Source organism: Ictidomys tridecemlineatus, chromosome 1, assembly GCF_052094955.1.
Source record: "Ictidomys tridecemlineatus isolate mIctTri1 chromosome 1, mIctTri1.hap1, whole genome shotgun sequence".
NCBI classification, from domain to species: Eukaryota; Metazoa; Chordata; class Mammalia; order Rodentia; family Sciuridae; genus Ictidomys; species Ictidomys tridecemlineatus.
The window spans coordinates 189,376,933-189,404,602 of NC_135477.1; the positions used below are offsets into that span (position 1 = coordinate 189,376,933).

A 27,670-nucleotide genomic window follows, 5' to 3' on the forward strand; every position below is an offset into this window, starting at 1 on the left:
CCAAACCCAAACCTGATGCAATTATTTCATTTTCAAGGCATGTTTAATAAAATGAGAATCAGTCATTAGAAAAGCCAGCATCCCAAGACATTAGATGTTTATTTTCAAATACCTAAATGTTGCTTGACGAAATTTAAATTCTACTACATTTATAATATGAAAGAAAGAAATTAGCTCGGGTTTGAGGAATAAGAATGAAGATTGGTTGGTTTTCATCTCATGCTGTTATGCTAGAATTCGGGACCCCCAAAAGACCACCAGAGACCAAGATCGATGTAAGTAGCAAAAAGACGTTTATTGCAAGCTAGCTCATCCTCTGCACGCACACAGCAACTGGTGACGCTGAGAAGCCCCGAGCCCAGGGTTTTCAGCAGTTTTATACACTCTTTGGGGAAGGCAGAGACTTCACATACATCATAGCATCTCTTAGCAAATCATCACATACCACGGGAAAATCATAAAACAACTCTTAACATTGATTAGCACATTCACTGGCGGAAACAGGCTGGGTAGGGGTGATTGGTTAGTACAAGAGGGGGATTCGTTTGAACTGATTGGTTTAAGCCTCGAGGGGTGTACACACTAAAGTACATGGTTTCCCAACATGTTATCAACCACCATAAACTACTGAGAGGGTCATCTGGCATCCCAGGTATTTTCCCTGTCTCATGATTGGAGGTTGCTAGGGGGTTGATATGGGTCCCCACCTAGCCTGACTGAGTCAGGGACACCTGGTGCAGCAGATCTCTCCTGTTATTTGTAGATAAACAACTCAGCGGGGTGGGTACGTGCTCTGTGGGTCTTTCCAAGGACAAGGGTCACGCCCCCTTCCTTGGACAGGCTTTGCTCTGAGGTAGAGGCTGGTTTCTCAATGCTAAAGCATATTCTAATGCGCCTGGCAGACACTTGCCTGGACCTGTGGGCACCGTGCATTTGCCGGGCACAAGGAAGGTCCTCTTGTGACAGGTGACCTACTGAACTGGGACTGGAGGTGCTGCCTCGCCTGCTTCCCGCAGCAGCTGCTCACCGCCAGGAACCGAGAGGTGCAAAGGCCAGAGCTGGTAGTGCTGGGCACAGGGAGGTCTGACTCCCCCACTGGTATCAGGACTGGCGAGAGAGGCAGGCTGGTTTAACTCATTGTGCAAGACCCGAGACTTCCTCCTGACCTTCCCGCAGACTCTGGGCCTTCCCTAGTACCTACCCATCATGAGCAATTCCCACGAACTCCACCTCCACTCGCTCTCCCTCAGCAGTCTGTTGAGTGCAGGGATGTGTCCCAGCATTGGTTGATAAACTCAACATGTTCTTCAATGCCCCGAGGGTTTTGATTTCAATTCTACGACACCAGGAACTGGAACTTCAAAAGATTCTGATGTTTACAGCCAAGTAGACTGGAGGTTAATCTGCAGAAATTGACAGTGTTTACTTAGTCATTTATTTTGGATTTGGTGCCTATTACTTAAGAGGGGTTTGTAGTAAATATCTGAATTGCATTAAATTACATTGAAATCTTAGTTTTTCAAACGTGTAATCCTTAATGGAGGGAAAATATCAATATAATCCACTGTCATACAACCAAGGTGCATTCACTTCTCATTAGCAATCACAGAAGTGCAGAGGGGACTTGGCTCTGCAAATCAGGAGGCAGGATCCCTTCACCTCTGGCCTTCAGAAGAGCAGACAAATCTAATGTGGAACTTACATATCATAGCCACTCTGTCTCATCCCACAGAGAAGCAGCATCTTCTTTAAGGCAAAGTATGCAAATCTCCCATTTCCTTCTTTGAGCTTTATTTTATTTTTGGCTGACATGCAATAATGAAATCATTTATCTCATAGAAGCTACGACTAGAATATGGTCACCAGAGGTGGGGTGTCCAGGAAGAGGGTGGGGAGGGTTGGTCAGTGAGTCCAGCATTTGTCAGGAGGAATAAGTTCTGGCTTCCTCTTGCACAATAGGGTGACCACAGTTAACAAGAGTGTCTATTTGAAAAAAGCTAGATAAAGGATCTTGAATGCCCTCACCCAAAAACAAGGTGAATGTTTAAAGTGACAGATGTGCTAATAGCCCTGATTTTGTCATTACATGATGAATGCAGGTATCCCTTTGTTCCTAATGCTGCATTCTGGAACCCCAAAGTCCTGTGGTCCACGTATTCCCCAAGGTCACCAGTGGCTCTGCATCTCACACCACCCCTGAGCAGGCATTAGGGCAGTGATCCACCTGGTAGAGTGGGTCACAGCCTTGGTTCTTGACCCACAGGTCTCAGAGCCTATTCCATAAGTCACAGGAAAGGAGAGTGACCCGGCAGGAAGCTCAGGCCAACCTACCATGGCCAGCAGGAGAATGACCAAAGCCGGGCTCAGCCTGATGGAGACAGCCTCCTGCCCTGGCCAAGAATCAGGACCGAGAAGGTCTGACAGGACACTCTGCATGGTGCTACAGATGTGATCTGCTTCCCCCTTGTGTGGAAAGGCTCCAAGGTGTGGATCCAGCACTGACCATAGGACAGACTCCCATGCCTCCCTGAGTAAGGCCAGCACTCCTACCTATTGCAGTGACTTCCTCAGGACCTCCCTCACATCCACTTCCCTCCCTCATTTCCCAGAGCTCTGGTGGGATTCCTTCCTCAGGGAGCCTCTGCAGGTGGGCGGAGGCTCTGCAGGTGGGCGGAGGCTCCCTCCAGAGGCCTGTCTGCATTTGTGCAAAGGCGAGGGGCAGGCAGTAGGCTCACGCGCGTACCTGCCTGAGTCTGAGCATGTGCACAAATGCCCATGTCTTTACATTGTCATTCACTGGCTGCAGAAGTTGGGTACAGGGACATTCCCTGGAGGTTGCTGGGGTCTAACCAGGGGCAGTGCTAGACCTGGGCTTCACCGCTGAGCCACATCCCAGCCCTAAGCGGAGGTAGGTCTAGTCAGAACTGGCTGCAGAGAGTTCCTCTTTCTGGAGATGCTGGCCCCCGAGAGAGGTCCTGGAGAATGACAGTGGCTGGGGAGGGTCGTCACCTCCTCTCTCATCACCTCGACATTGGTATTTGAGCCCATTAGCTAGATAACATCAGTGGGGAGGCGAGGCAGGAAAAAGGAATGCACAGCTGTGTGTGGGCCTTGTTCTACCCCTTGGTGGCCATGAGACCTGAGGTCACTTGCCCACCCACAGCTTCAGTGGCCTCATCTGTCATGTGGGGGACTGAGTCGGAGTAGCTTGGATAATTCCAGTAAGACTGAAGGAGCACCCAAACTATGATCATCACTACTATGCAGCGACTCATGGGGGTTTGCCAGCAGTAGGCCACGTCAACCACATAGTCAGCACAGTGACTGTGGGCTCTAAGTAACAGACTAGCTCTAGAATTATTCATTCATCGTCATAATGTAAATGATAAAAATTTGATTAAATTTTTAATCAATGATTAAAATAATATTGGTTGGATGCCATCAGTACACCAGGCATCAAGTCCTATGGTACGATAGTGGAAAATGGATAATCTTCTAGGACAGTCACACATACTATCCTCATAGAACTGAGGAGTCACAATCACATATTGCAAATTCTTTTATGAACAGATATGAAAATTGATGACGAGTAGGTTCATGTGGCCTGGCCAGCTGCCAGAACAGCCTCAGAACAGGGCAGTGTGCAAACCTGACTGATTCTTAGGCTGAACCCTTAGCAGTTGAACCAGCCACGGAGGGTTCCACTACACAAAGCCAAGAGCAGACTGACCCTCATGAAACGTGGGTTCACTTCTGGAAGAATCTAAAATGTCACTCAAGGTGATAGTCCTTATACACTACACAAAAGATCACAACAGTCAGATGGAGACATCAAATGAAATCAAAGACCAATGTGACTTACAAATAGAGACACACACACACAAAACAAACAAACAAACAAAAAACAGCAAAAATGCTAACAAGCCAAATCCAGAGCAAGACAGATGCAGTAAGAACTAGAAAAGGATTCTATACTACGAGAGGAGGGGTTTATCTCCCAAATGCAGCAGTGGCCGACATGTGAAAGGTCAATGGATAAAGCAAGTGGCATAATTAAAAAAGGGAACTTCCTCAGTGTGTGAAGACCACCCGTGAAAACCACAGCCGAGGTCACACTGGACTGACAGACCCAGCTCCCCGCAAGGACAGGAATGAGGCATGCAGGCCAGCATCCACCCCTTCCACCTGACACTGCTTGGGAAGTCCTGGTCATGTTACGAGCACCGAAGAAAACAGAAGCTTCCACCATGGAGAGGGAAAAGAAGACCACCCACATCCATAGGTAACACGGCCTCATAGGTAAAAACAAAGCAAAGTTACAAAAAGGACATAGGGAACAAGTTATGCTAGATAAGCGAATTTAACAAAATCCCAGAGGCTATTTTTTTGTGTTCTAATTAGTTATACAGGACAGTAGGATGCACTTTGAGCCATCATGCATAAATGGAGTACAACTTTTTTTCTTCTGGTTGTATCTGATGTCAAATCACACCAGTGGTGAAGTCAAATATGTACATCGGGTAATAATACCTGCTTAATTCTACTATCCTTCCTACCTGTTTTCCTTCTCTCCTCCCTTCACTCCCTCTACCTAATCTAAAGTCTATTCTTCCCTGGCCTCCCCACCTGAGTGGGAATTAGCATCCACATATCAGAGAAAACATTCAACCTTTGGTTTTGGGGGGATGAGCTTATTTCACTTAGCATGATATTCTCCAGCTCCATTTACCGGTAAATGCCACCATTTCAGAAGATGAATGGATAAAGAAAATGTGTTGTGGGTGTACACACACACACACACATACACACACACACACAATGAAATATCACTTATCTTTAAAGAAGAATGAAATGATGGCATTTGCCAAAGGCTATTTTGAAAATGAAAAATCCAGTATTCAATTTGTGTGAAACCAATTCTTAAATTCATTTGACCCTAAAGAGCAAAAACAATCTTTAAAAAAAAAAGTTGAAGGATTCACACTTCCTGACTGCAAAACTTACTACAAAGCTGCAGTCATCAAAAGTGTGATGCCATCACAAGGACAGGACAACCATCAGTGTGGAGATGACCACACTGACCTCTGACATGGCCTCAGTGGAGAAAGTGTCCTGTCTCAAAAAGTGGCAAGAAGACAACTGGATGTGCACCTGCCAAAGATCAGACCCCTGCCTCACACCACGTGTGACATCCAAGATACCTGAGGCCTAGGTGAGAGCCTAAAGTGGAAGACCCTCAGAAGAAAACAGCAGCAAGTCCACAGGACCCCGGTTGTGCCACAGTGTCTTAAATATGACACCAAAGCCACAAGCAACACAAGAAACAGGTGAAGTGCAAAATTAGGGACTGGTGTCCAAAAAGGAAAAGGCTAAGCGAGGGAGAGACGGTACTGTCAAATCAGACACCTCCTAAGGGTCTGGCAGCCACCATACATGAGAACTCTTAAGTCTCAACAACAGAAAAACACACCAAGGAAAAAATGGACAAAAGACTTAAATAGACATTTCCCCAAAGAAAATAAGCAAGAGACCAACAAACACATTTCCAAATGTACAACATGATTAGTCATTAGGAAAATGAACATGTACATTCAGAAAAATGAGAAGGTACCTGCCATTTGCATGTGATATATCAAAGAACATAAATGCATGAATAACTAATTAAAACAAATAAAAAAATAAAAAAACTAAAAGAGATATCCTTCCCATTACAAAGGCTATTTAAGAAAAGAGAGAGGGACAGAGGCAGGTGGACAGACGGCCCACTCCTGTAATCACAGCTACAGGGGGCTCAGCAGAATTATCACAAAGTCAAGGCCAGCTGGGCTTCTTATTGAGATCCTGTCTCAAATGAAGAGGTCTCTGGATGTGGCTGAGTGGTAGAGACTTGTCAACAGGCACGAAAAAGGAAGGAGGGAAGGAAACAGTCAGTGCTGGTCATGGTGTGGAGCACAGGGACAGACCTCCTTACAGAAGGGTACAATCCCACACTGTGGAAAGCCGGGAGGGGCACGTGAAGTCATCAAAGAATGCATGAGACCTGCAGTTCCACTCCCAAGTGCCTGAGAAGAAAGGCAAACAACACCTGCAGGTGAATGTGCACAGTGTGTCTATTCCCTGAAGCCACAAAGGGAGGCCACCCTTACAGTCACCACGCGGTGGACACAAATACCATCCTCAGATGAACAAGCCAAGGAGGCAGGGGCAGATGATGGGAATCCCCTGCAAGGAGAACAGGTTACTGGCACACGCAGCACATGCCACCCTGAACACTTCCTCCAAGTGGAAGAAGTAGCACAGTAGGGCCGTATATTTCATGATTCTGTTAACATGGGATCCACATGAGGCAAATCCATACAAACAAAAAGAAGATCCCTAGTTGCGGGGGGCTAGGGGCTTGGCAGAGGCAGGGGAGGCACCAACAGGTAGAGGTTTGCTGCTTGCAGTAATAAAAGGGTCTGGAACGACGTAGCACTGAGGGTTGTACACTATTTTGAATTGACCTACTGCTACACTTTAAAATGTCTGCATCTGTGGTGTATATTATCACAATACAAATAAACTCACACTAGCAAGAAATATGCTGCCTCATAAGCAGGGGTAGACAAATAATGAAATGACTAATAAAGAAAAAGAGTCTACTACAGCCTCTGCCAAAATCAGTGTAAGAGATAACTATGTCAGACTTCCCCCAACACCGCTCACATCGCCACATGCAGACTCATTCCTGGCTCTGCAAGCAATGCTCCAGTGTGGGCAGACACAAAAACAAACCCCAGTGTTCATAAAAGAAGCACACCTGTGCCCTCACTGCAGAGAGTGTAATTGTCCACAGGGAACAGTCCCGGAGTGTCCCTCCTGCACTCCACTCCCTGGTGCACCCCCACAGCCTCCTCTCTTCTTGAAAGCTCCAGGGATGAGCAGCAGGCTCAGGACGTGCAGGGCTGTGCATCAGTTTGTCCCTGGGGTCCTCTGCATTTCCCCTCTGGAGCATGGCAGGCTGTCCTCCCTCCATGGGCTATTCTCAGCAAAGCTGGGGTGTGTTTTCAGTTCCAAGGCATCTGATCTAAGACTTAAGAAGATGTCCTTGGATGTGCGCTGGGCAGAGCCGGGCACAGTGCCCCACTGAGCTGGCTTCCCAGAGCTGGGATGGTGAGGTCCCAAGGCTGATCTGCTCCTCCTGATCCCACATGCTCTGAATGCATGGGCATTACCAGTTCCCAAGGTTGTCCCCCTTCCTCCATGTCCCCTGCAGGAAGCAGAAGGTGGCTGCTGGCTCACCCTCCTGAGTGACCTTGGGTTTGCTCCTCTCTCGTGGGGGACAAGGGGACTGGGTCTCAGGCTTCCTGGTAAGTCCAGTGCAGGCTGAGGGGCACAGATCACTGAAATGCTCTGCTTTCCTCCTCCATGGCCAGGGTGTTTAGCGGTCGTCCACACACTGGGGGCACATGGGGCTGCATGGTGAGCTCAGGCCAATGAGGACTCAAGGCTCTTCTCAGGGTCACTGGGCCACCACTCTCTGATGACATGGCATGGAGGAGGGAAGCTGACGAGGTCAGAGTGAGGGCTGCTGACTGTGTCACTGGGGACTGGAGCTGAACGTGGCAGCAGGGTTCACTGTGACAGGATCGTACCCACGTGGGACAGAACTGGCTGCCTTCAGTGCCAGTGCCCCTCACTCCCTCACCTTCCCCCTGCCCTGCTGGTCTTCCTCCACTGACTCAGGGTTTCTGACTGGGCTGTGTGTGCCTCAGCTGGGTCCCTGGCTGTGCTCAGGGCGCACAGAGCATCCCTGAGCCAACTCCAGACTGCAGCTGCTCCCTCCCCCAAGCCCCTTCCTCTGCTCCTCCAGCTCCCTGTTTCCATGGGTGGCCCCTCCCCTTCTGTCTCCCTTCTTCCACACAGGAGAGAACACCGGGGCCCTGCACTCTGCGCCTGGCTTACTTCTGCAGGAGGACATCTCCAGTGTTGAGGTGAGAGTGTGGTTGTCACTCTGAAAGAGGCCACCTCTTCCTCTGCTGGGACTGTGGCCTTTGGGCTAGCTCCAGGGTCACCAGGAGCTCAGGCTGTGGATGCCTCTGGACATTGCTGGAAACAGCCCAGAGCATCAGGAGGGTTGCTGGGCCTCCTAGAGTCGGCTGGACTGTTCTATTGCAGGCACCCCCTTGGCGTCCATCTCTTGGTGACATTTCTGCATTTGCCAGGGTGTCAGCTATGAGTCAGCATCGTTTCTCTCTGTCCACAGGTGGGGGGGACACTTCCTCCCACAAGTGACAGGGCAGGTGTCAAACCAGCCTTCTGCTTTTCAGGTCAGCTGTGGGGCCTCCTTGCAAGGACCCATCACTGGGACTCCTGCATGACGCAGTGGCAGAAAACTAGCCAGGCTCCCCCATCCCCATGTCCCAGGTATGAAGCCAGCCATGCTCTGAGGGCCTCAGCTGCCTGTGACATGAAGGAGGTGAGGATGCATTCCTCAAGACACCCTCTCCAGGGTCCAGCACACCGCTGGCCGACTGTCTGCAGAGCAGACCCTGTCTGGGCACGACTCCTCTCCCACAGTCTCCCAGGGGAAATGCCTGGCGCTCTCTGAGTCCCATTTCTACCTGTGCCAAGGAGTCCCTGTGTGTTCTCTAACTGACTGATTGGTGCACACTCTCTGTGTGTGTTTAAGAGGCTCCTGGGAGCTGGGATTCGGGTGCTCACCGGGTGGACATGACCTCAGGGTCACTAGTACAGCATCATCATGGCCTCTGCTGCTTCCTCAGGGAGTCCCTTCACACTGCTCTCTTCTGGGAAGGACATAAGGTACTGTGGTCAACTGTACTCACATGCTGGGACAGAACCTGACCCTCCTGCCAAACACCAGTGGTGCCATGGGTTTCCCTCTACCCGTCCTCCAGGCAGGCTGCTCTCCAGCCCTGGTGACCTGCCCCCTGCTCTCCCTTCCCAGGTCCACCTGCAGGTATTGCATAGCCCTGAGTTCCCAGGTAAAACACTCAGTGAATATGCTGTTCCTGCCCCCCCTGACCATGCCCAGGCACAGGGCTGGTGAGTGCCACTCTGCATCCTGAAACAGAGCCAGCTATTACCAAGGTGAACAGGTGCTCAGACGTGGCTGGTTGGTTCCCTGTCTGCAGAGCATGTTCTGGGCCTCTCCACAAGCCACTGGCGGTCCCAAGACACCTTTCCTGCCAACCCCAGTGAGGTTCTGCTAGCAGCCCCTCAACTCCAGGTCTGCAGTGCCCTGACCACAGGCCATCTGACCACCCATCAAGTCACATCCACAAAGACACATGAAGTGACTCTGCATCAGACCCTGATAGATTCTGAGCACCCAGAAGCAAATAAACCAAAGGACTGAGCCCACAGGGAACTGGTAGTCTATGAGTAAGATAGGGTCCAGCATACCGGCAGAGCAGCTAGCCAAAGATGGTAGCCACCAAGGCTGAGGGCAGGCGAGGAGAGGTGGAGAGGGCTTTGAGGAGGGCCTCCATTACAGGCCACCATTGAAAACGCCACGATGGAGTGGGTGAGAGTCTGGGAGGCTGGCTGCTACAGAGCGTAGAGCAGGGGCCATCTCTGCACCAAGGCCCTGGGGTGGGCACAGGTCCTGTGGTCCTAGCACATCTTAGTGTCCTGCTTGGTTTTGAGGGAAGACTTGGAAAGGAAGCACAGAGACAAGTTAGGGTATCAGATCAAACCTCAGGTGGAAAATGGCCACAGGATGGCTGGGTGGTGGGACCCCAGGTGGCAAGGAGGGGTGAGTCTGGAGATGTCACGGACAAAGCTGGTTGTGTGATTGGCAGGACTCTGATGTGACTCCTGCCCTGCAGTTCATCACATGGAACACCACCCTCTGCCCGGTACTGCACCCCCGTGTCACTGCACACTCAGGCACAGGCCAGATGCTGCTGGCACAAGTGACCTTTCCACTGGAACCAGTGCTAATGTCATGCATGAACCTCCACATCTCCCTAGGCTGTGCCTGTCTAGTCCTCTCAAACGGCCCTCTCTACCTCAGGAAGACCACACAAAGCGTCCAGGAGCATTCTGAGAGCTCGGGGAGCAAGCTCATGGTTCATGGCTCCTAAGTGGTGAGATGGCTTCCTGCATCATGTCCTGTGCCCCCAGCATGGGTGGCCTTTTGGCCCCACCCTCTGGGCATCAGAGGCTGGAAATGACCAATAGAAGTTCTCCTGCCACGTTTGTGCTCCTGGGCTTCTCTGCTCGCCCCTCACTGGAGCCCATCCTCTTCATGGTGGTCTTGGTGTGCTATGTGGTGTCTATCCTGGGCAATGCCACCATCATCCTGGTCACCCGTGTGGACATGCGCCTCCACACGCCCATGTACTTCTTTCTTGCCAACCTGTCCTTCCTGGACATCAGCTTCACCACAAGCATTGTCCCACAACTGCTGGTCAACCTCTGGGGACCACAGAAAACCATAAGCTATGGCGGGTGCGTGGTGCAGTTCTATGTGTCCCACTGGCTGGGGGCCACTGAGTGTGTCCTCCTGGCCGTCATGTCCTATGACCGCTATGCTGCCATCTGTAAGCCCCTCCACTACACTGTCATCATGCACCCACAGCTTTGCCTTGGCCTGGCCTTTGCCTCCTGGTTTGGGGGCCTGACCACCAGCATGGTCGGCTCCACGCTCACCATGCTCCTGCCTCTTTGTGGGCACAATCACATCGACCACTTCTTTTGTGAGATGCCTCTCATTATGCAACTGGCCTGTGTGGACACCAGGCTCAACGAAGTCGAGATGTACGTTGCTAGTTTCATCTTTGTGGTCTTACCGCTGGGCCTTATCCTGGTGTCCTACGGACATATTGCCCAGGCTGTGTTGAAGATCCGGTCAGCAGAAGGGCGGAGAAGAGCATTCAGCACCTGCTCCTCCCACCTGGCCGTTGTGTCCTTGTTCTACGGGAGCATCCTCTTCATGTACCTGCAGCCAGCCAAGAGCAGCTCCCACGAGCAGGGCAAGTTCATAGCTCTCTTCTACACCGTGGCCACCCCCATGCTGAACCCCCTCATCTACACACTGAGGAACAGGGACGTGAAGAATGCGCTCAGATTCTGTGCTGGAGCCCTGCTGGGAGTGTGCCGATCGTGACCGTGAAGAGTTACGTGTGATGACTGGCATCCCGTCCTGTGGACACTGATATGCACGAGTGTTTCACATCTGTGTTGTTACTGATGCACTGTTCATTGTTTGTAATTATGTCTGCCTTTGAGGGTGCTTTCAGTGACTCAGTGAATGGACATTGATAACCTAATAAAGGCTAGGTGGTTGCCGAGCTCTGGGGTGTGACCTGAGTTTGAAGTCTGGCTTTGTCAGTCCACAGGTGTGCTTACACTTTTACCTCCAATGCTTTGGGGTTTTATAAGAACCACATATTTTTCTTGTCCCTCATCCCAGTGTGATCTCCTTAACACCTACTAACTTTCTTGTGGGGAGGGTCTCAGGGGTTTCTTCTGTTATTCACAGGAAGCCCCCTCCAACTAATCTGAGTTTCTGCTGACAAGGACAATCTTGGTGAGCCCTAGATGGCTTCAGAGAGGTGGGTCCCAGGTAAACCACTATGGAGCAGAGGGTGGGGACGTGCCATCCCAACCCCTGCTTCAGGGAGGAGAGAAGCCCTTGGGGTGAGTCCTGTAGCCGAGGGCTAAGGATGTGGTCCTACCTCTGTAGTGGAGCCTCAGCACCCCCTTGTGGTGGGTAGAGGGACGTGCCCTGCTGTGCACTCCAGGATGTGTGGAGAGGAGTCCTCCTCCTGGGAGGCTCCTGAGGTGCAAACCCCCAGCAGAGATCAGCCTCTGTTCAGAGCCAGGGCGTGTTGATCTCATCTCTCCAGAGCAGCCTCCACTTAGCACAGCCCTCAGGGCCTGAGTGTCCCCAAGCCCCAGCTGCTGAAACCTCCTCCTTGGACTCTTTCACAGCCCATCCTGCAGTACATGGATCTGGTCTGTGCAAAAGAATCCAGCTGACAACCCTTCCCACCCCATCCCACCTTATCATGGTGAGAAGGGAGGCTCAGAGCTGTTCTAACCAGCCTCACTTTCAGGCCCCTCTAGCTGCAGCTCAGTAAGTGACAGAAAGAGGAAGAGGTCACCAGTCCAAGCCCCGCCCCACCCCAGCCCCAGTACATAGCTCAAGAAAACTGGAGAAGACACTCAGGCATATGCAGCAAACTTCCACCTTTTTTTTCCCCAGTACTGGGGATTGAACCCAGAGGCACCTAACCACTGAGCCACATCACCAGCCCTTTTTTATTTTGAGACAAGGTCCCACTTAATTGCTGAGGCTGGCCTTGAACTTGCATCCTCCTGCCTCAGCCTCCTGAGCCACTGGGATGACGACGGTTTGGACACCTCAATGCAGCCAAGTGGAGCCAATGTTTTTTACTTTCATGAAGAATCTTTTTCCTTCTTCCTTTTTCTTTTCCTTCTTCCTTTTTTCTTTTTTCTTTCTTTCTTCCCTTTTTTGTTATTGTTATTGCTGTGCCGATTAGTTCCTGGGTCTATACACCTACATATTTGGTTCCCTTTTCTCCTCTTCAGAATTCTTATGACAATCCTTTTTCCCCATGTTGTCTCTTCAGGGTTAAAAGTTTTGCTTGTTTATTTTGGTTTTCCTTTGTTTTGTTTTGTTTGTTTCTCTTCCCCTGCTTTCTTCTCCCACTAATAGCCAATTTCTCTTGCGCTCTCTTTCCATTTACTTTTTGTTCTATGTTTTTTCTCCTCCTTCTTATAACCATTGCTGGATACTTCTCTTGTGCATTCTTTCCATTCTTTCCATTCAGTTTGAGCATTCTAAACTTTCTCCTACCTTTTTATCCCATTCTTTTACAATGAGCTGTAGTTTCAGCACCTTTTAGAACATTTGGTCTGCATAACTCCTGCCCTGTTCATGCTTCTGCAGCTCTCCCAGCATGAACCACGTGGCTGGCATCTAGATCATGGTTATTGACTTCTTGCTGTTGGCAATTGCTGACCCCACCTTTCCTGTCTCTTGTTAATTAGTGTTGTGGGTATCATAGTAAGGACTGTGCATTTGTTTTAATGCTGTTTATTTCTTGCATTGTTTGTGGCTATTATTTGTTTCCTCCCTATTCTGTGAGGTTCTGGGAATCTGCAGGGACACCACAAGTTCACAAGGAGGAGAGACTGCTGCTGAACTAAACCCAGATGAGAGAAAGTGCACCTTCCTCCACACACAAAGTAATGACCCTCAAACTTCAGCTCTACTTGGTACCAATAGGTGGCTCATCTCGGCATAATCTCAGTGAAGACTGTTTGGACCTGAAAAATATTATAAATTAAACAGGCTTAACAGACATTTACAGACTATTTAATCCAACAAGAGCCAAATACACTTTATTCTCAGTGGCTTATGGATCCTTCTCCACAATAGACCATATTTTAGACCACAAAGCAACTCTTAAAAATTCAAAAGATTGATATTCCTTGCATCTTATTGGATCATAAAGGAATCACATTATAAATCAGAAAAAAACCCACAGAAACTACATAAACACATGGAAATTGAACAATACAGTTTTGAATAATGATTGGGTGATAGAAGAAATAAGGGGAGAAATTTCAAAAGTGTTTGGATCAAACCTCTGAAATAATAACAAGGTGATTCTATTAGGAAGGCTTATGGCTATGAGTGCCTACATAAGAAAATCAGAAAGATCCCAAATAAATAACACACTGATGCATCTCCAGGTCCTTGAAAAACAAGAACAAACAAATTCCAAAACCAGTGGAAGGAAAGAAATAATTCCAATCAGAACCAAAATCAATGAAACTGAGAATTTCAAAAGAAAATATAAAGGATCAAAAACAGTTGGTCTTTGAAAAGATAAACAAATTGATGAGCCCTTAGCCAAACTAACCAAATAAAAAGAGAGATGACCTCAAATGAATGACATTAGAGGTGAGAAAGGAGAAATCACTACAGACATCATAGAAATCCTGAGGATCATTTTGAAAACATGTATTTCAGTAACAAAAACCTAGAAGAAATGGATACATTCCTAGACACATGTGACCTGCCAAAATTGAATCATGAAGACGTAGAAAACCTAAGCAGACCAATAACTAGCAATGAGAAAGAAGCTGTAACAAAAGGCCTTCCAACAAAGAAAAGCCCAGGACCAAATGGATGCTCAGCTGAATTCTACTAAACCTTTACAAAAGAACTAATGCAAATGCTCCCCCAAAATGATTCCATGAACCAGAAAGGGATGGAATATTTCCAAATTCACCCTATGAAGTCATAATCATACTCATACCAAAACCAGATAAGGACATATCAAGGAAAGAAAACTACAGACCAATATCCCTGACAAACTTAGATGCAAATCCTTTAAAAGTAGTAACAAATTATATTCAACGTATTAAGGAGACTGTACATCATTGGGCTGGGGATGTGGCTCAAGAGGTAGCGCGCTCGCCTGGCATGTGTGTGGCCCGGGTTCGATCCTCAGCACCACATACAAACAAAGATGTTGTGTCCACCAAGAACTAAAAAATAAATATTAAAATTCTCTCTCTCTCTCTCTCTCTCTCTCTCTCTCTCTCTCTCTCTCTCTCTCTCTTAAAAAAAAGAAGACTGTACATCATGATTAAATTGGTTTTAGCAGGGTTGCAAGGACTGCTTTACACATGCAAATTGATAAATTTATCACATAAAGACAAATACTGACAAAAATTACTTAGTCATCTCAACAGATACAGAGGAAATCCTTGACAAAATTTAGCACCCAATCATGATAAAAACACTAAAGAATTGGGGCTAGAAAGACCCTACCTCAATATCATGAAGGCTTTATATGAAAAACCCAAGATAAAATCACGTGAATGGAGAAAAACTGAAGCCACTTCCTCTAAAATCAGGAATAAGAATGTCGACTTTCACCACTTCTATTTAATATAGCAGTAAAAATTCTAGCCACAGCAATTATGCAAGAGGAGGAAATGAGAGGAATAAAAACAAGAAAGCAAGAAGTCAAATTATCACTGTTTGCAGGTGAAATGATCTTGTGCTTAGGAAATCTGCTAGAACTAATAGACTCACCAAAGTAGCAGGTTCCAAAATCAATATACAAAAATCAATAGCTTTCCCATATACCACTGTGAATCTGCTAAGAAAGATATCAGGGAAACAATTCCATTCACAATAGCCTTAAAAAAATAAATACCTAAGACCAAATATAACCAAAGAGGTGAAAGCCCTCTACTATAAAAACTATTACACTAAAGAAAGATATTGACAAAGACATAAGAAAATGGAAAGACCTCCCATTTCATGGACAGGCAGTATGAATAATGTTAAAATGACCAAACTAATAAAAAGCAATATACAGATTCAAAAATACCAATGACATTCTTCACAGAACTAGAAAAAAAAAACAGTTCTCAAATTCATTTTGAGAATTAAAAGACCCAGAAAAGCCAAAGAAATTCTAAGGGGGAAAAAAAAGAAGAAAGAAAGAAAGAAATGCCTGAGGATCACAATGCCTAACTTCAAATTATACTGCAGAGCAAAACAGCAAAAAATGCAGGGCACTGGCTTGAAAACAGACACACAGACCAGTGGAACAGAACAGAAGACAAGGAGATAAACTTGCACAAATAACATCATCTGATCCCTGAAAAGGTGCCCAGACCATACACTGGAGAAGAGACAGCCTCTTTAACAAATGGTGCTGGAAAAACTGCTTATCCATATTTAGAATGAGACTAGACCCTAATCTCTCCCTCTGCAAAAATCAACTCAAAATGGATCAAAGACCTAGGAATCATTTCAGAAGCTATGAAACTGCTAAAATAAAATGAAGGGTCAATGTTCCAACATAGAGGCACAGGTAATTAATTTCTCAATAGGACCTCGAAATCTCAAGAAATAATTCCAACAGTTAATTAGTGGTATGTCATCAAATCAAAGGGCTCTGCACAGCTAAAAAAAAAAAAAAAGCAATTAGAAATGTGAAAAGAGAACACACAGAATGGGAACAAATCTTTGCTAGCTACTCTTCAAATAGAGGATTAGTATCTAAAATATGTAAAGAACTCAAAACAGCACCAAAAACAAACAAACAAAAAAAGACCAAATAACTCAATTAATAAATGGGCAAATGAACTAAGCAGACATTTCTTAAAAGAAGAAGAACGAATGGCCAATAGATATATGAAAAATATTAAACATCATTAGCAATTAGGGAAATGCAAATCAAAACTACACTGAGATTTGATCTCACACCAGTCAGAATGGCAGTGATCAAGAAGACAAATGATAATAAATAATAGTGCTGGAAAGGATGTGGGGGAAAAAGAACACTTCTACACTGTTAGGGGTTGTAAATTAGGACAACCACTATTGAAATCAGTATTGAGCCTTCTCCAAAGAGTAGCAGCAGAGCCACAATGTAACCAGCCATGCCACAGCTCAGTATCTATCCTAAAAAATTAAAGTCAGCATTCTGTACGTAGCAATCTGTGCATACCCATGTTTAACACAGCACAATTCATAGTAGCCAAACTCTGGATCCAGCTTCCATGTCCATCAATGAATGAATGGATAAAGAAAATGCAGCATACACAGACAATGGAGTTTTATTTAGTCGTAAAGAAAAATGAAATTATGTCATTTTCAAAATGGATGGAACTTGAGACCAGTATATTAAGCTAAATAAGCCAAACTCAGCAAGTCACGGGTCACATATTTTATCTCATCTGTGGAAGCTAGAGAGGGAAAAAGGAAAAGATGGGGATATCTGATGGAAACTGAAGGGAGATCAGTAGAGTAGAGGAAAGGGGTCAGGGTGAGGGAGGAGGGAAGGTGGGGAGGAAATACTAAGGAATGATATTGGCCAGTTATTGTGTGTACTTACAAATACATAACAACAAACCCCACCGTTATGTACAACTATAACTCACCAGTAAATATGTGTGGAAAAAAATCCTGGCCAATGTTAAATCTAGATAAGTTATACAACCCTGGTTTCCTGTTTGTTTCTACGTATGTGTGTGCAAGCTGGATTACATGTGCTTTTACCTGTACGTTACGTGATACAGATACCAAAATTGGCTAATGGATAAATAAGTGCTCTTGAGAAAACAAAAGAAATGGATCCAAATGCCTTTGGGCTCATGTGACTTAAACCTTTAACACAATTTAGGGGGGTCAGAAGATAGCAGAGTAGAAGAAAGCTGTATTCTTTGTCTCTATGAGGCTTAGGATTTGAGCACAGGAGGACTGCTTCTCAGCAAGGTGAGTGAAAGAGGGGTTTCACTAAAGGTCAATACTGAACATTCAGTGGCTGAGGGACTTAGAAATTTGGGACAGTAAACGAAGAAGAAAGAGTACCTTGGAGCCCAGCTGCTGCAGCACCAAGGATATCAGTGACAGTGATGATGGCGCTGATTCAACACAGAAGGAGGGACAATAAAAAGAAACCCAGATTTGGGGATAAACAGGAGACCAAGAGCTGCCTACACTTACTGACCCAGAGGCTCCTCTGTGCACTGGTGCTTGAAAAGTACTCTGTGTTTCTCAGCTGGCCACAGAGAGCAGAAGCAGGGGCCACTTTGAAGCAATTGCTGCAGCTGCTGCTATGGAGCCCAGATATAGAGCAAACACTGCCACACCATCCTAGCAAGCACCTACCATGTGGCCTAGGGTGCACCTAGCAGAACACAGAGAAGATTGTGCCCAGCGGATTCAAGTCAGAGAAATGAAGGGGAGTGCAACTGGCTTCCTCTCTGAGTCTGGTGGCTCATGGAACCAGCTGAAGTGAGCTGGGAATCTGAAAGGTACGAATATACCCAGGGATGAAGCCTGGCAACATAGTATTGGAGGAAGCAGAAAGTGTGCAGGGCGGCTTCCTGGTGCCTGGCGTAGAATTCTTGAGAGGCTCATGAGATCCAGCTCCTGATAGAGATTGGCAACTGCCAGGCCTTAGGGGTGTGCTGATCTAAGCTCCTCTGAGACCTGATTAGCCCTCAGGCCCAGCCTCTGGAACCCCACTCATGGAACTCTGCAGGAGCCCCAGCCTAATAGTGCACCCACCTGGCCCATGTGGACAAAACTCCAAACAGCAGTACCTCCTGATCCAGCCAAACTCTTACTGGTCAGAAGGGAAGCTGAGACTAACTTCAAACAATTGCAGACTTAGGCCTCTCCAACTGGAAGTTGAGAGCAACATAAAAACAGAATGGCATTAACAACTCCATTCTCTGGGGTCCTTATCTTCAAGACTCTCATTTCTCCCAGCCTAAAACTGAAGAGTTCACTGACTATGGTTAGGGTTCACCCGTTTACCTTGTTAACAGCTGGCTCTGAAGGTCACCACCTGCAGTTCCAGGATGCAGAGTGGCACTCACCAGCCCTGTACCTGGGCATGGTCATGGGGGAAGGAACAGCATGTTCACTGAGTGCTTTACCTGGAAACTCAGGGCTATGCAATACCTGCAGGTGGACCTGGGAAGGGAGAGCAGGAGCAGGTCACCAGGGCTGGAGAGCAGCCTGCCAGAAGGAGGGGTAGAGGGCCATTCACAGCACCACTGGTGTTTGCCAGGAGGGTCAGGTTCTGTCCCAGCATGTGAGTACAGTTGACCACAGTACCTTATGTCCCTCCCAGAAGAGCAGTGTGAAGGGACTCCCTGAGGAAGCAGCAGAGGCCATGGTGAAGCTGTGCTAGTGACCCTGAGGCCATGTCCACCCAGTGAGCACCTGAATCCCAGTTCCCAGGAGCCTCCTAAACACACACAGAGAGTGTGCACCAATCAGTCAGTTAGAGAACACGCAGGGACTCCTTGGCACAGGTAGAAATGGGACTCAGAGAGCGCCAGGCATTTCCCCTGGGAGACTGTGGGAGAGGAGTCCTGCCCAGTGTCTGCTCTGCAGACAGTCGGCCAGCGGTGTGCTGGACCCTGGAGAGGGCGTCTTGAGGAATGCATCCCCACCTCCTCCATGTCACAGGCAGCTGAGGCCCTCAGAGCATGGCTGGCTTCATACCTAGGACGTGGGGATGGGGGAGCCTGGCTAGTTTTCTGCCATTGCATCATGCAGGAGTCCCAGTGATGGGTCCTTGCAAGGAGGCCCCACAGCTGACCTGAAAAGCAGAAGGCTGGTTTGACACCTGCCCTGTCACTTGTGGGAGGAAGTGTCCCCCCTGTGGACAGAGAGAAACGATGCTGACTCATAGCTGACACCCTGGCAAATGCAGAAATGTCACCAAGAGATGGACGCCAAGGGGTGCCTGTGATGGGATAGTGTGGCCGACTCTTGGAGGCCCAGCAACCCTCCTGATGCTCTGGGCTGTTTCCAGCAACGTCCAGAGGCATCCACAGCCTGAGCTCCTGGTGACCCTGAAGCTAGGCCAAAGGCCACAGCCCCAGCAGAGGAAGAGGTGGCCTCTTCCAAGGTGACAATCACACTCCCACCTCAACACTGGAGATGCCCTCCTGCAGAAATAAGCCAGGCTCAGAGTGGAGGTCCCCGTGTTCTTTCCTGTGTGGAAGAAGTGAGACAGAAAGGGAGGGGCCACCCATGGAAACAGGGAGCTGGAGGAGCAGAGGAAGGGGCTGGGGGGAGGGAGCAGCTGCAGTCTGGAGTTGGCTCAGGGATGCTCTGTGCACCCTGAGCACAGCCAGGGACCCAGCTGAGGCACACACAGCCCAGTCAGAAGCCCTGAGTCAGTGGAGGAAGACCAGCAGGGCAGGGGGAAGGTGAGGGAGAGAGGGGCACTGGCCCTGAAGGCAGCCAGTTCTGTCCCACGCGGGTACGATCCTGTCACAGTGAACCCTGCTGCCACGTTCAGCTCCAGTCCCCAGTGACACAGTCAGCAGCCCTCACTCTGCACCTCACCAGCTTCCCTCCTCCATGCCATGTCATCAGAGAGTGGTGGCCCAGTGACCCTGAGAAGAGCCATGAGTCCTCATTGGCCTGAGCTCACCATGCAGCCCCATGTGGCCCCAGTGTGTGGACGACCGCTAAACACCCTGGCCATGGAGGAGGAAAGCAGAGCATTTCAGTGATCCGTGCCCCTCAGCCTGCACTGGACTTACCAGGAAGCCTGGGACCCAGTCCCCTTGTCCCCCACGAGAGAGGAGCAAACCCAAGGTCACTCAGGAGGGTGAGCCAGCAGCCACCTTCTGCTTCCTGCAGGGGACATGGAGGAAGGGAGACAACCTTGGGAACTGGTAATGCCCATGCATTCAGAGCATGTGGGATCAGGAGAGGCAGATCAGCCCTGGGACCTCACCATCCCAGCTCTGGGAAGCCAGCTCAGTGGGGCACTGTGCCCGGCTCTACCCAGTGAATATCTAGGGACGCCTTCTTAAGTCTTAGATCAGATGCCTTGGAACTGAAAACATACCCCAGCTTTGCTAAGAAAAGAATAGCCCATGGAGGGAGGACAGCCTGCCATGCTCCAAAGGGGAAACGCAGGGGACCCCAGGAACAAACTGATGCACAGTCTTGCACGTCCTGAGCCCGCTGTTCATCCCTGGAGCTTTCAAGAGGAGAGGAGGCTGCTGCAGGGGTGCTCCAGGGAGTGGAGTGCAGGAGGGACACTCAGGGACTGTTCCCTGTGGACAATTACACTCTCTGCAGTGAGGGCACAGGTGTGCTTCTTTTATGAACACTGGGGTTTGTTTTTGACTGCCCTCACTGGAGCATTGCTTGCAGAGCCAGGAATGAGTCTGCATGTGGCGATGTGAGCGGTGTTGGGGGAAGTCTGACATAGTTATCTCTTACACTGATTTTGGCAGAGGCTGTAGTAGACTCTTTTTCTTTATTAGTCATTTCATTATTTGTCTACCCCTGCTTATGAGGCAGCATATTTCTTGCTAGTGTGAGTTTATTTGTATTGTGATAATATACACCACAGATGCAGACATTTTAAAGTGTAGCAGTAGGTCAATTCAAAATAGTGTACAACCCTCAGTGCTACGTCGTTCCAGACCCTTTTATTACTGCAAGCAGCAAACCTCTACCTGTTGGTGCCTCCCCTGCCTCTGCCAAGCCCCCAGCCCCTGGCAACCAGGAACCTGCTTTGTTGTGTTTGGATTTGCCTCAGTTCGAAGTTCCATGTTAAGGGAACCATAAAATCTGTGGGCTTCCTGTCTGGATTCTCTCATTTTGCACATTCCAAGGCTTTCCCATGTTGGGCCGTATGTCAGCTTCCCTTCTCTTATAGCTGAGCCCTATACTGGTAGCCCCTCCAGCTCCACTGCCCATGCTCTGTGCCTCACACACAGGTCACCTTGATTGGGCCCCTTGGGCTGCTGTAATGGGTGCCATGGGAAACCAGGGCCCCTCTGGAGAGCTCTAGGTCCCCTTCCTTGACATCACTGTCCTGCCCCCGAGCTCACAAGAGTATCTGACCCCAGGTAGCCATCCTCCCCATTTTCTGCCCCATTGGCACGTGTGAAATGTGCCACGGCCAAGCCCACAGAGCCAGTGTATCAGACTCTGAGCCAGATGGAGGTCAGGTCACCAGACCAGGCAGCGGAGGGCCAGGGAGATGGTGAGGGTGTGGGAGATGAGGACCGCTGAGCCTTTGGCAAGCTGTTAGTAGGCACTGCCGCATGCGGGTGGGGCCACAAGGCCCTGGCACCACAGTAAGGCTAGACACAAGTGCTGAAGTGTCCATCGGTCACAAAAGGGAGTGGAAACTGTAAAGGACTCTGGCATCACAAGGTCCTCAGGGTCTACCACTGTCAGTGGACATGGTCTTCTCAACTGACTGGGCAGGGTCAGGCTGGGGCACACCCTCAGCAAGGCCTGGTGGCTGCGGGTAAATAGAATGAGTGGCTGGTGTTGATCAGCGGCACGAGGCCCACGACGAGACTAGCAGAGGAGGGTGGGCTGGGTGGCAAGTGTTAGGTGAGTCCAGGTATACTGAAGGCCACTGCCTCCAAGAACAGCTGTTGGCCACCTGCAAGAGGAACCCTCACACCCCGAGGGCTCTGAGTCTCCCTGCACATTTCTGTAAGTGCATGTCAGAGTTCCTCCTCTCCTACTCGCTCTCCCTGGTTCCATACAGACCATCGACGTGACCCTGGCATGGGTATGACCTCGTCTGTCTAAATGCCGGGCCCCGGCCCTGGACTGAGCATCAGTGAACTCAGGTGATGCATCCTGCATGCCTGGAGGGCAGGTCCCTGGCATCCTGCTGCCATGTCCCAGTCCCTGTGCAGCTACCTTCAACGTCATGTAGGTGCCTGTTCTCACAATGAGACCTGCAGACAGTGTGTTCAGGACAGACCCTGCTACGTCAGCCCTGGAATTGATCTGTTGCTTCCAAGTTGTGTTTACTTGTTAAACTCTAGGTCTCATTATTCATCACATATGGCTCCTTTTCTGAGTTTAGGATCCACAACCCTTTCTCATTAGACCACACATGGGCACATCTTGCCCATGGACAGCAGAGCTGTGGGAAGCCACAGGGACACACATGCAGACCTCTGTCTTAGTATCCTAGCCCCTCTGGCATCCAGGTGTCTATCACACCAAAATGAGTGTATGGTAAGAAACTGAGTCCTCAGACCCAGCTTTTAATTGTTGACATAGAAAACATACCTTTTTGTTAATCCTAGGGGAGGTCCATGCTCACTGCCCAAATATTTGGTTCATGTCTATTTAATAATGAGAATACTCAGCTCACTCTTACAGAGTTGAGGCAGATCAGAAGCAAACTTATTGCAAAATGACACCCACACAATGATCCTAGCTTCTCCCTCAAGCTGCCCTCTGTTGACACGGGATGCAGTGGGGTCAAGATGACTGGGTCAGGACCAGGGATGCATGGTCAAGCCCCAGCTGTCATTCTCCTGGTCACACGGTTAGTGAGTAGCTGGCAACGCACTGTGCCTGGTCCCTATCCAGCTCTGCAGCTCGGAGCAAGGACAGCACTGACGCACAGAGTGTGAGGTGGAGGTGAGGGTGCTGATCCTGCTAACCAAAGCTGCTGCACCCCACATTCTAGATTTCATCAGGAAGCAGAAAGGGGCTCATCACTGGCAGAGTCTGAAAAGAAGCTGGTTTTTTTTTTATGACACTTTAGTTCTGGAAATACCAATACAGATCTTTTAAAAGCTCTATTTTGCAGAGGTCTCTAGAGTTATATGGACCTCAGTGCTGCAGACGGAAAGCTATAGCCACATCTCATTGCAGACAAAGTCCCAACTTGACACCTTCCTACAGATTCGAGGCACTGGGCAGAAGAGGTGGATTAGTGAGTCATCTTCCTGTTCCTGGTGACCTCTCAACTCCACACGCCCACATACTTCCTCCTCAGCACCCTGTCCATCCTCAGCTTCTGCTATACCCAGCATCTTTCCCTGGCTGCTGGTCAGCCTCTGGGCCCAGGAAAGACCATCACAACTGGAGTGAGCAGTCCGACTCCTTCATGTCCACGAGGCCATGGATGCATGCCCCTCTGGTCGTGGAGCATGGCTCTTTACAGCCAGCTGCAAGCTGCTCCATCATGGGTCATGATGCGTCCATAGCTGTGCTTGCAGATGGCAGCCTAAGCCTGGCTCAGTGGAACCGCCAGTTTCACCTGATGTTGTCCCCACCGACCACGTCCCTGGGGCTACACGGTCATTGCTGTCACTGACGCATCACACATTGTATGTGAGGTGCCGGCTGCCATCAGCCCATCCTGCCTGGACACACTGCCCTGGGTCTGTCCTGATCCTGGTCTCCTACAACTGTGTCCCTGCTAAGGGGCTGGGGTCAGCCTTCGCCAGGTGACAAGGCGGTCACCACCTGCTCCTTCATGCAGTCGTGGTCTCTGCTCCACAGCATGTCCTCTACGGTCAACCAGGGCACACCCATCCTCCTCCTGGAGTCCCTTTGAGTCTCCTCTGAGTCCCTTTGCCACCACACTCAGTTATCCCATTTTTTAGTGTTCTTGTATATTTAAGATTCAAGAAGCATTTCCTGAATAAAGGCCCCTGTTTATAGAGCATTGCAATCAAATTAACCCAGTATGCCCCCTTCCCACCACAGAACAGAGAAGCATAGGGATGATCTCTGTGGGTGTGGACTGGCTTCTGAGCACAGCACTCAGGAAGTTTCACTGTGGACAAGGTAAACTTCTGTCTCGCCTACTTTTGGAAATAAAAATCACACCAAACCCCAGACCCTGCTGTAAGCTCCTTTTCATTCATGAATTCTCTTGAGGAATGAAAATCCCATTATTTGAGACAAAATTCTTATGAATTTAGTTCATGTTTGATGTGAATGAATAAAATTTTTTAAGTCATTAAGAACTATGTTGAAAAAATTCAAAAGAAAAATTTGTATCAGAGCATCTGTAACATGATTTCTAAAAAGAAAAAAACTCACAAGAATTAAGCATTAGCAGTAAGAAAGACAAATTGCTGGAACCAGTGGACCTCCATATGCTATCAAAAACCCTCATTTTAACCTCATCCCTTCTACAAGATCAACCCAAACCGGGTCACGGACGATTGATATGAAATGTAAAATCAATAGAAATAGTTTAATAGAAAACAGAAGAAAAACACTTAGAGGCTGGGTAGGCGCAGATTTCTTAGCACACCATAAGCCAACGGGCGATGGAGAGGCTAGCCAGGGGACGTCATTCAGATTGCAAGTGCTACTGAAAGTTACCGTGGAGAGTGTAAACCAGCGGGAGCGGTGGCGGCAGCGACAGGACCGCTGTGGCGCCCAGAGCAGCGACCCGGAGGGAGCGCGGGGTGACGCTGGCTACGGGAACCCGGTGACAGCATGAGAGGTACTCAATTTTGACAAGTTTGCATCATGCGTGAATATAAGCTAGTCGTTCTTGGCTCAGGAGGAGTTGGAAAGTCTGCTCTGACTGTACAATTTGTTCAAGGAATTTTTGTTGAAAAATATGATCCTACGATAGAAGATTCTTATATAAAGCAAGTTGAAGTAGATGCACAACAATGTATGCTTGAAATCTTGGATACTGCAGGAACGGAACAATTTACAGCAATGAGGGATTTGTACATGAAAAATGGACAAGGCTTTGCTTTAGTTTATTCCATCACTGCACAGTCCACCTTTAATGATTTACAAGATCTGAGAGAACAGATTCTTCGAGTTAAAGACACTGATGATGTTCCCATGATTCTGGTTGGTAATAAGTGTGACTTGGAAGATGAAAGAGTTGTAGGAAAGGAACAAGGTCAAAATCTAGCAAGACAGTGGAACAACTGTGCATTCTTAGAATCTTCTGCAAAATCAAAAATAAATGTTAATGAGATCTTTTATGACCTAGTGCGGCAAATTAACAGAAAAACTCCAGTGCCTGGGAAGGCCCGCAAAAAGTCATCGTGTCAGCTGCTTTAATATATTGAATGCATTGTAGCTCTGAGCCAGGTCTGAAGAACTGTTGCCCAATTCAACAGTGCCAGCATTCCAACTTTGTTAAACCTACCAACATCTTATATGGACTTTCCTATAGTGGTACCCTTTAAGAGGCGGATGAAAGCTACTATATCAGTTTGCACATTCTAATCACTTTTCAGTATCACAAGAGAGATTTTTACTTATATAATAGTCCTAGAGAATGCAGCTGGTAAAACCAGAGGCTACATCCAGTATTACTGCTAAGAGACATTCTTCATCCACCAATGTTGTACATGTATGAAAATGGTGTACTGTATACTTTAACACACCCCATACTTTGTATTGGAGAGTACAATAATGTAAATCCTGAAAGCACCACTATTTTAGCATAATAAAAGAAAGTCCAAAGAGCTCCTATATAGACTACTCCAGATAAACTTTGCTTCTTTGATACTTGTAGCTTATTGTAATTTTTTTAAATCCAAGGTCATTATCATTGTATTGTATAAAATAAGCGCTTTGATTAACACAGCTATATAGTTTTTTTTTAATTTTTCAAAAACCTGTGGAGACAGTGATCTTGTCTTTAAAATATAGTCCTTTCAGTATGATGTCTTAGATTAAAGACGTTGCCTTTAATATCTGTTGGGAAGGAAATGTCCAGACTTTTCAAATCTCCTTATTATGTGTTTCCCTTTTTTGTTTACATAGGGAACAATGTTTGTAGTTGTGTGTACAGTGGGGGTCTACAACAAGAAGTGTATATTTTCAACAATTTTTTAATGATTTAACAATTTTTGTAAATCATTTTCAGGCTTCTGCAGCTGTAGATTCTCACTGTGAATCCCTTGCTTGCTCATGCATATGTGTATTTGCAATACCAAATATACAGGTTTAGTATTTTTGCCTGTTAGTGATTGTTTCACATGTGTAACGTTTTGGTTGAGATGTTAAATGGTGGACGAGTACTGTGGATGTGAATGTGGGAAGTAATTTTAATCATGTATAATTGGTCACAAGGCCTAATTTGCAGTAACTATTGCTGTTTTATTTAACAATGCCTTGTTGCTTTGTATGCATTAACGTTTGGGTGTAAAGATTGTGTGTCTATCCAACAGGGAGCCACAGTATTTAAATTGACCAACCTAATGTTACAACTACTTTGAGGTGGCCAAATGTAAACTAAAAGCCTTAATTAAAGTGGTGCAATTTTGTATAACTTAGCATCAGTAGTTCAATAAATTTGGATTGCCATGCAAGGGCTTGCATTATAAAAAAAAAAAAAAAGAAAGAAAGAAAGTTACCGTGGAGAGCATGAGAGGCCCTGTGAAAAGCTGGGGTGAGACTTCCGCAGGCCACTGTCCACCCATCAACTCTGTCCTGACTTGCTGAAGATTGCACCGACTCTACAGGGAAAACAGAAGCAAATCGTTAAAAATGAGTAAACACTGGAAGCGGCCACCTTACAGAAAAGGACGTGGTGGTGACAAATCCACATGGAAAGGGGCCCTGAGTCATCATCACGAAAACGTTGGCATGGCACGGCCTGCAGGGGGCCTGCACTGGGCCTGCACACCTCCTGCGCAGCTAAGGCCAGCTGGCGGCAGGGTGGCCACACACCACAGGTGGGATGCACCCACCACCATGTGAAAGGACTTGGCAGCTTCTGAGGGCCCCTATACGTTCCCAAGGAAACTTGTATTTAAGAGTTTATAGCAGCTCTACTTATCCTTACCCAAGACCATGCACAGTCCAAATGCCCTTCAACCAGCGAAACAGGCACACAGAGGCCACCCATGCAAAGGAATTCTGCTCAGCACAAACTAAACCTGAGCGGCCGGCACAGCCATCAGAATGGGCGGCCCATGCAGCCTGCTGACTTTGAACGGGCAACTTTAAAGTCAGCCGTGGCTTTCATAAGGGTCCTTCAAGATGACACGTATGCGGCGCTGTCCTCAAGAAAAAATGATAGTGATGAACACGGATTCAGAGTTTAGGGCTGGGGCAGAGTGTAGATAGAAAGGGTACCAGGGAGCGCTCAGGGTGGGCACCCTGATCTTGATGGTCTTTATATAAGTCTATGTGTCTACAAAATTAATAGAACTGCACACCAAAATTTTTACAGTTTTACTTCAGGACAAATCTTAAAAAGTAAATCAACTCAAAGAAAGTGTTGCTTTCACCTGTATTTTTATCTTAGGTCTGTACATACACATGGACTCTGCACTTATTTGGAAGATTTTGTAGCAGAAAAATTTAAACTTGAAATTCATTTCTCCCTCTGGGATGAGGAAGATGCGTGTC

The 27,670-nt window shown here is 47.8% G+C and overlaps 2 protein-coding genes and 1 long non-coding RNA gene across 7 annotated transcripts; 2 read left to right on the top strand and 1 right to left on the bottom strand.

Moving 5' to 3' along the window:
* Window positions 1-276: 276 nt before the first annotated feature.
* LOC144378650 (uncharacterized) lies at window positions 277-7,462 on the bottom strand. Of its 2 annotated transcripts, none has more exons than XR_013440567.1 (2): window positions 7,282-7,462; window positions 277-1,403 (listed from the first exon to the last, which is right to left on the bottom strand). It is a non-coding gene; the product is annotated as an uncharacterized LOC144378650 (long non-coding RNA). The 2 variants fall into 2 exon arrangements; XR_013440566.1 differs by having other exon boundaries at window positions 6,800-7,462.
* LOC101966209 (olfactory receptor 2C3) lies at window positions 7,129-11,314 on the top strand. Of its 4 annotated transcripts, none has more exons than XM_005341299.4 (3): window positions 7,129-7,973; window positions 8,310-9,232; window positions 9,807-11,314. In XM_005341299.4, the coding sequence occupies exon 3, from the start codon at window positions 10,100-10,102 to the stop codon at window positions 11,114-11,116; it is 1,017 nt and encodes a 338-aa protein (XP_005341356.3). In that variant the 5' UTR covers window positions 7,129-7,973; window positions 8,310-9,232; window positions 9,807-10,099; the 3' UTR covers window positions 11,117-11,314. The 4 variants fall into 4 exon arrangements, with proteins under 4 accessions (XP_005341356.3, XP_077909456.1, XP_077909444.1 ...); XM_078053330.1 differs by having other exon boundaries at window positions 8,310-8,805; window positions 8,951-11,314; XM_078053318.1 differs by having other exon boundaries at window positions 8,310-8,406; window positions 8,672-11,314.
* Window positions 11,315-24,678: 13,364 nt separating this feature from the next.
* On the top strand, window positions 24,679-26,625 carry LOC101962074 (ras-related protein Rap-1b). The gene has a single exon (XM_005341289.4). The coding sequence runs from the start codon at window positions 24,812-24,814 to the stop codon at window positions 25,364-25,366; it is 555 nt and encodes a 184-aa protein (XP_005341346.1). The 5' UTR covers window positions 24,679-24,811; the 3' UTR covers window positions 25,367-26,625.
* The last annotated feature ends 1,045 nt before the right edge of the window (window positions 26,626-27,670 follow it).